The sequence below is a fragment of the Triticum aestivum genome, chromosome 5D (genome assembly GCF_018294505.1).
Source record: "Triticum aestivum cultivar Chinese Spring chromosome 5D, IWGSC CS RefSeq v2.1, whole genome shotgun sequence".
Classification (NCBI taxonomy): Eukaryota; Viridiplantae; Streptophyta; class Magnoliopsida; order Poales; family Poaceae; genus Triticum; species Triticum aestivum.
In genome coordinates this window covers 421,501,669-421,510,584 of record NC_057808.1, presented here as the reverse complement: position 1 = coordinate 421,510,584, position 8,916 = coordinate 421,501,669, and the positions used below count along the sequence as shown (strand labels likewise).

The window sequence follows — 8,916 nt, the reverse complement described above, 5'->3', positions numbered from 1 at the left end:
TCTTTCTACTTCAGAAGGCCAAACTTTTACTGTTCATATTCAAGAGACCAGATCTGGTGAGTTTCTCTGCCTCGGGTCCTGACGACCTCTCTCTCTCTCTCTCTCTGAAAAATCCTTCAACATTATGTTTCTTCGTCTGTGATTTAGCGCGCTGTATGTGGTTGTTCTTTGCTTAGAAAACAATTTCGTCAAATCTGTTGGTATATGCTGACTTGAAGTAATTTCAGTCTTAGATGAATTTTGTTCATAAGATGTGGTGTGTCCAGTTTTTTTTCTTTCAGTATACGATCGATGTTGTGATTTAGTAGCTTGGAGGCTGGCACTTCAATTCAAAACTGACGTGAATACCTAAAATGATAAAAAGAGCAGGAAATGGTGGCTAGCAAACATATATATTTTTATAAAATTTGTGAGCTGAATTTCTAGGCAATCCCTTTGTGAGTTTCTCCACCCCATGTACAGGCCCTCCTTATTTGTGGATGTCATGAATGTATACAACATCTTTTCACACTTTGGATTTTTTCTTAAACACCGATCATGCATGTTGATTGCTGAAGTAGATTACTTTGACAGTATTGCAAGTTGTTTTTACCTACATGTGACATCTGAACTAGCAGTTTTGTCTAGTACAATCTCTCTTTTAAAGCTTTGAATGACGCTTGGAATCCTGAAAGGTGGGTTATTATGCTTTGTTTGGCTATTAAGTCATACCTGCACGGTCAAATATATACACATGGTATAGTTATCCCTGCAGGATCATGCTTGTGTGGCAATAATATATTCTAAGGCAAATAAAAACATGAGATTATACTGATATTATATTATATATGTACATCTGTTGTCGCTGTACTGGTATTCCTATATTTTTTCATCTGTACAAAAAACAAAAGAACCAAATATATTCTTACCTCCGCTATGTCAGGGGCACTTAGACAAGAAAGGAGATGGTTTCAGATATGAAGTTATAAAAAATTTCAAGCCATCATCAAGCAATGGAGGAAGCTATAGATCCTGGAGCATGGAACTTATAAATCACGCTAGGCCACCAGCCATTCTGGAGGCATTGTCGCGACGCAGCAGTATGGGCCGCTCGATTATTTTTTGGCTGCTGGCAGTCGGTACACCGTTAATTGTTTCTCCACCTGAGTTGTACACTACCTTTTTATTTTTATTTAGATTCTTTCAGATTTTCAGTTTATTACTTCCGTGAGTTATCTGCATTCTGCATAAAGCTTAGGCTTTAATTGATTGTTATGTCAAGTGAAATCATGCATGATAAGGATTATTGCTGTTGGAGGAAACATTGTGTACAATATGTTTGGTGGGAGTTAAAAGAAGGGGAACATATTATTGTGATGTTATAGTTTCTTGGAAGTAGTTTCATCTATTTGTTTACAACATTGATGGCTTGCTGCCTTTTAGTATTGGAATGTGTAATCACATGCGTTCTTATATCTTCTACGTTATTCTCGTTTTAACTCCCGTCCTGCGGATTATCCTAGGTTGTAGGCGAAGATGAACTCCTGATGGTCTACACTGTCCTGCTTTGCCATGGAAGTAAATGAGCCAACGTGTACCAGGGAATATGCATATACACCACATCTAATCCAGCACTATTTTCTTGTGGCGACCGGCGAGGAGAAGATACAAATGCCTTCAAATCCACCACTTATCCCCACTACTATTTCTTTGCCTATTTTTTGTCTTCTCTCTAATTATGGTTCTTTTGTTTATTTTTTATTATCTGCAGGCTAAGCAAACCTTGACTCTGGCTAATTGGTCTTGGAAGCTGGAAACCAGTTCATATATAAGATTCCTAGGTGGTGGTCTACGTCTCTTATTTTCTATTAGTGAGTGCTCATTTTCCTCATCTGGAGCTATGGTATTATCTTTGGTTTCATCATATTTTCCTTCCCTGATTTTTGTTGATGCTTGGCTATGTTATGGGATGGGACCTCCATGTGCCAGTATTTTTAGCCGATCAGTATGTGGTGCTAAAAAATTAATCTGTACAGAATGACGTTGTGCACATCCAACCCCAAGCAATGTAAGAAACCTATTATTTGACTAGCTGTATGGTACATCTCATACAGTTTCTAATACTGTTGTTCCTATTAATTGGATACGCCAAAGGGCAAAGTTAATGTTTTGTTCATCGCTTCTATACCCGTTTCTTCATGTTTCTTCATGTTTGGTAGTGACCAGGGTTTCCATGTACTTGATAGATACTTTCCTCATGCTATGTGTTTTATGTATGCATATATGTTTCTGGCCATAAATATATAGCTGGCTCCAACTTTTACTGCTTTCCGTGGAACTTTGAAAAGTACCCTTTAATCCACTAATTCTGGACCTGTTAGTTTGGGCACTGAAAACTTTGAAAAGTACCCTTGAATTAGAGGATTAAACTAACAGGTCCAAAATCCTGAAGCCCAAATGAATCAGTTTTCAGTTTAAATGAATGGTGTTATAGGAGAAGCTAATCTGAATGTTTGCACGGGATTACTTAACTTGACATACATTATCTGGATCCTTGGCCACTTCTATGCAAAAGCGTTCGATCTCTTACTCCACTATGGAGTTTGATCGAGAAGTTTGGGCCTTTGGTCATCTGTTACCTGAAACTTTAAATCTGACTACAAAGCCTCCAAAGTCAAAACTCAATTCATGTAAAAATCGGCAAGAGTTTAGAGGATTTGGCTCCACATTTTTTGATCTTGTTAGTACTTTCACCTTGCTAATTCAAAATGTGTGAATCCTAATGAACTCTGTAGAGTAGGAGAAACTACCACAAGTCAAGGTGAGACCCATGCCTGAAAAGGGGAAATCACTCTGGAGTCGGCTCAAGAACAAGGCTAGACCCGAATCTTGTTTACTCACTGTATTCACTATCTATAAAGTTGTATGTTTATTTTCTTTGCAAACAAGTGTTGGAATATTGGCTTCTCATACCTATGTACAGTAACTTAAGTATATCCCCGGAGACTTTATGATCAGCAATCATACAAAGTAAATGATGCGTTTTCTTTCAAATAGATAGACAAAAGGTGGACCGAGGGCTTCTTTGCCACATCCATGGCTATTGCTGGAAGTTGATTGGAGGTCTTGACGTCCAGAAATGCTAGTTTTGTAGATTAGGCAAGTGTATTCTTCATTTTCTGCTGCTGTGTGTGCACATAGTACATGTGAATTCTGCCTGCATTCCATTTCATAAATTAATTGAGCATTCTAATAATTGAGACTTGTTTAACTTTTGTAGGAAGCAAACATAAGGACTCGACTCACAATGAACCATGAAGCCAGCGATCTGCATAAAATGGATGTCTCATAGTTGCAGTCTTTTCGCTGTCCTTTGTTGAACCTGATGTATGGTGTCTTGGTGGTTATGTTTGGAACAACTGAAGTGTATGTATGTGACCATTAGTTAATGGAATAAAAAATGTTTGGTGCACCTGATGTATGATGTCTTGGTGATTATGCTTAGAACACATAAACTATATGTATGTGACAATCAGTACCATATGTTTAATTAAAGCTGTGATTGGATAAACAAAATGTTAATGAACTGTTGATCGCAAAAGAAAACACCGTCTAACTGTTGGTCGGCAAAACAAACCCTGCCTCACAGTCGGGGAAAGGCTAAAACCAAGCCCAATAGAATGTTGGTCGGGAAAGAATTCCCATCTGAAAGTTGGTCGGGAAAGCCCCATGGCTACCTCAACGGACTGTTGGTCGGGAAAAGCCCATGGCAGGCCCAACAGATTGTTGGTCGGGAAAGATACAACATAGCCGTCAAGCAGTCGGTCGGGAAAGGGTTTTCCTGTCTGGACTTTCCCCAACAGACCTGATCGGTCGGCAATACTCTTTCCCGACCGACTGTGTGTTGACGAAAGCTGTTTTCCCAACCAACTTGGCTGTTGCGAATATAGTGTTATGGTGTAGTGTTTTTACATCACAGGAAATCAATACCAAATGGAATCCAAATGCAGCAAATTTTTTTGGAGATTTATTTGGACCAGAAGACACCCAATGGGCCAAGGCCGCACCTGGGGGTGCTCCGAGGGGAGCACAACCCACCAGGGTGCGCCAGGAGGCCCAGGCACGCCCCGGTGGGTTGTGCCCACCTCGGGTGCCCCCCGGACCGCCTCTTTGCTCTATAAATACCCCAATATTCAGGAAACCCTAGGGGAGTCGACGAAAATCAATTCCAGCCGCCGCAGAGTCCAGAACCACCAGATCCAATCTAGACACCATCACGGAGGGGTTCACCACTTCCATTGGTGCCTCTCCGATGATGTGTGAGTAGTTCTTTGTAGACCTTCAGGTCCGTAGTTAGTAGCTAGATGGCTTCCTCTCTCTCGTTTGATTCTCAATACAGTGGTCTCTTGGAGATCCATATGATGTAACTCTTTTTTGCGATGTGTTTGTTGGGATCGGATGAACTTTGAGTTTATGATCAGATCTATCTTTTTATATCCATGCTTATTTGAGTTTCTTTGATCTCTTATATGCATGATTGCTTATAGCCTCGTATTTCTTCTCCGATATTTGGGTTTTGTTTGGCCAACTTGATCTATTTATCTTGCAATGGGAAGAGGTGCTTTGTAGTGGGTTCGATCTTACGATGCTTGATCCCAGTGACAGAAGGGGAACCGACACGTATGTATCATTGCTACTAAGGATAAAACGATGGGGTCTATTTCTACATAAATAGATCTTGTCTACATCATGTCATCGTTCTTATTGCATTACTCCGTTTTTCCATGAACTTAATACACTAGATGCATGATGGATAGCGGTCGATCTGTGGAGTAATAGTAGTAGATGCAGGGAGGAGTCGGTCTACTAATCTTGGACGTGATGCCTATATAATGACCATTGCCTGGATATCATCATGATTATTTGAAGTTCTATCAATTTCCCAACAGTAATTTTTTTACCCACCGTTTGCTATTTTTCTCGAGAGAAGCCACTAGTGAAACCTACGGCCCCGGGTCTCTTTCTCATATTATTTGCTTTTGTGATCTATTTTCCTTTTCTTTTATTTTCAGATCTATTAAACCAAAAATACAAAAATACCTTGCTGCAATTTATTCTATTTGGCGTTCGATCTTTCAATACCTACAACTCTCTCACGTCCGTTTGCCTATCTTGAGGTGTCGCTACCCGAAAGGGATTGACGATCCCTTTTACACGTCGGGTTGCGAGTATTTGTTATTTGTATGCAGGTGCCATTTATGTTGTGTTGCTTGGTTCGATAACCTTTGTTTCATCACTGAGGGAAATACCTACCGTTGTTGTGCTGCATCATCCCTTCCTCTTTGGGAAAATACCGACATAGCTTCAAGCCGCATCAAAAGGAATTTCTGGCGCCGTTGCCGGGAAGGATCTTCAACATATACCAGGTTCCTAATCACAAATCTCATCTCCTTGTAATTTACATTATTTGCCATTTGCCTCTCGTTTTCCTCTCCCCCACTTCACAAAAATTTGTCGTTTTATTCGCCCTCTTTTTCGTTCGTCATTTTCTTGCCGGATTTGTTTTTGAGTGCAATCTTGTTGCGTAGTCATCATGACTCAAGAGAACACCAAGTTGTGTGATTTCTCAAATACCAAGAACAATGATTTTATTGGCACTCCGCTTGCTCCTCCCGCCACTAGTGCGGAGTCTCGTGATATTAATACTGCTTTGCTGAATCTTATTATGAAAGATCAATTTTCCGGTACTCCTAATGAGGATGTCGCATCCCATCTTAATACCTTCGTGGAATTATGCGACATGCAAAAGAAAAAAGATGTGGACAATGATGTTGTGTAGATGAAATTATTTTCGTTTTCTTTGTGTGATTCTGCAAAAATTTGGTTCTCTTCTTTGCCTCGCAATAGTATCGATTCTTGGAATAAGTGCAAAGATGCTTTTATTACTAAGTATTTTCCGCCCGCAAAAAATATTTCCCTTAGAACCCAGATCATGAATTTCAAGCAACTTGGACTTGAGCATGTTGCACAATCTTGGGGAAGGATGAAAATGATGATAAGGAGCAGACCTGATGTGTGCCTTGCTATAATTCTAACAGGGAGGTACCAAAGTAATCCAGGAGTGGATCACTGGACAACGGTCAAGAACATCCTGAAGTACCTGAAAAGGACTAAGGATATGTTCCTCGTTTATGGAGGTGACAAAGAGCTCGTCGTAAATGGTTACGTCGATGCTAGCTTTGACACTGATCCGGATGACTCTAAGTCACAAACCTGAAACGTATTTATATTGAATGGTGGAGCTGTCAGTTGGTGTAGTTCCAAGCAAAGCGTCGTGGCGGGATCTACGTGTGAAGCGGAGTACATAGCTGCTTTGGAAGCAGCGAAAGAAGGAGTCTGGATGAAGGAGTTCATATCCGATCTAGGTGTAATACCTAGTGCATCGGGTCCAATGAAAATCTTTTGTGACAATACTGGAGCAATTGCCTTGGCGAAGGAATCCAGATTTCACAAAAGAACCAAACACATCAAGAGACGCTTCAACTCCATCCATGATCAAGTCAAGGAGGGAGACATAGAGATTTGCAAAATACATACGGATCTGAATGTGGCAGACCCGTTGACTAAGCTTCTTCCGCGAGCAAAACATGATCAACACCAAGACCCCATGGGTGTTAGAATCATTACTTTGTAATCTAGATTATTAACTCTAGTGCAAGTGGGAGACTAAAGGAAATATGCCCTAGAGGCAATAATAAAGTTGTTATTTATATTTCCTTATATCATGATAAATGTTTATTATTCATGCTAGAATTTTATTAACTAGAAATATGATACATGTGTGAATACATAGAGAAAACACGGTGTCCCTAGTAAGCCTCTACTAGACTAGCTCGTTAATCAAAGATGGTTAAGTTTCCTAACCATAGACATGTGTTGTCATTTGATGAACGAGATCACATCATTAGGAGAATGATGTGATGGACAAGACCCATCCGTTAGCTTAGCATAATGATCGTTAAGTTTTATTGCTATTGCTTTCTTCATGACTTATACATATTCCTTTGACTATGAGATTATGCAACTCCCGGATACCGGAGGAATACCTTGTGTGCTATCAAACGTCACAACATAACTCGGTGATTATAAAGATGCTCTAAATGTATCTCTGAAGGTGTTTGTTGGGTTGGCATAGATCGAGATTAGGATTTGTCACTCCGAGTATCGAAAAGGTATCTCTAGGCCCTCTCGGTAATGCATATCATAATAAGCCTTGCAAGCAATGTGACTAATGAGTTAGTTTTGGGATGATGTATTACAGAACGAGTAAAGAGACTTTCCGGTAACGAGATTGAACTAGGTATGAAGATACCGACGATCGAATCTCGGGCAAGTAACATACTGATGACAAAGGGAATAACGTATGTTGTCATAACGGTTCGACCGATAAAGATCTTCGTAGAATATGTGGGAACCAATATGAGCATCCAGGTTCCACTATTGGTTATTGACTGGAGAGGAGTCTCGGTCATGTCTACATAGTTCTCGAACCCGTAGGGTCCACACGCTTAACGTTCGATGACGATTTGTATTATATGAGTTATGTGATTTGGTGACCTAATGTTGTTCGGAGTCCCGGATGAGATCACGGACATGTCGAGGAGTCTCGAAATGGTCGACAGGTAAAGATTGATATATTGGATGATAGTATTCGGACATCGGAACTGTTCCGAAATGTATCGGGTACATATCGGAGTACCGGGGGGTTACCGGAACCCCCTGGGGGAAGATATGGGCCATATGGGCCTTAGGAGGGAGCACACCATCCCACAGAGGGGTGCCCCCCCAAGAAAGGAGGCCGAATTGGACTAGGAGGAGGGGGCGGTGTCGTGGTTCTAAGTCTGACAGTAGAATAGGGGGTATGTATGGAGAGGCAAGATCCTAGCTACGGTGAAGTTGTGCACACAAGATTTACGAGTTCAGGCCCTTCGCGGAGGAAGTAATAGCCCTACTATCACACCCTAGCTAGTTCATGCATTAGAATGTTGCATCATGTTTACTTTGATAAGAAACTTGGAAATGGGGATGACAGAACCCCCAGCACCCCCCTAAACACAACTAGGGTTTACTAAAATCATTTTCAATGAACCTGAAATGCCCTTCTAAAATGTCCATCATTTTTGTCTTGGTCCAGAACCTCTGCCAAAATTGGTTCACATTTTTCTAGGACACATAAGGTCACTGGATTAAGTCATTACCTATTTGCATTTGGGCATTTAAATGCTATAAAATAATTCAAATGCCCAAATAATTCTGAAATTAAGTGTGGGCTGTTGGGAATAATCTAAACAGAGCCCACAATTATTTTTAGGATTTTTGGAAACGTTTTAGTATTTTAAATAAAGCCCAACAGTTGCAGAAAATTAGAAAACAGAAAACCATTTAGAAAAGAGAGAGAGAAAGGCCAGAGGCCACTTACCTGGCTGGCCCGGCCCATCTGGCCCGTGCCAGTCATCACCTACCTCTGCCAGTAGGCAGAGGAGGGACACCACGACGCCACCGAGCTCGCCACGGCGCCAACTGCTTGCCTCTTCGCCCCTGGACGCGCTGGTCGACCTCCACGTCGCCCGCTCGACCGCCCCGACACCCCATTCGCCCCCTGCACCTCTCCCTCGCCTCTCCTCACCATGGCCGACGCTGCCGCGCTCGCGCCGACGTGAATACCGCAGCCACCGTCGCCTCCTCACCGTCTCGCCGTGTCCAGAAGCTTCGCTGCCGTCCGCTTCACCAAGCTAGTCAAGCCCCGAGCGCTCGCCTGCCCTGGAGCCACCGCAACAGCCTCGTCTTCATCAATCGCCGCCGGAGATCCCTTTCGCCGTCACGCCAGCACCAGCTCGTTCCCGACCTCGCCGTGAGCCCTGCTACCTCCTCCTCCTC

At 42.0% G+C, this 8,916-nt stretch overlaps 1 protein-coding gene across 1 annotated transcript in view; it reads left to right on the top strand.

Annotated features, from left to right (window-relative positions):
- The window catches only part of LOC123122304 (proline-rich receptor-like protein kinase PERK2), a gene marked incomplete in the record, with an annotated part of 2,766 nt that extends 719 nt beyond the window's left edge, over window positions 1-2,047 (top strand). Inside the window, 3 exon segments of the mRNA XM_044542485.1 lie at window positions 1-56; window positions 923-1,118; window positions 1,503-2,047. Of these exon segments, the coding sequence (XP_044398420.1) occupies window positions 1-56; window positions 923-1,118; window positions 1,503-1,519 (269 nt within the window).
- Window positions 2,048-8,916: the final 6,869 nt, after the last annotated feature.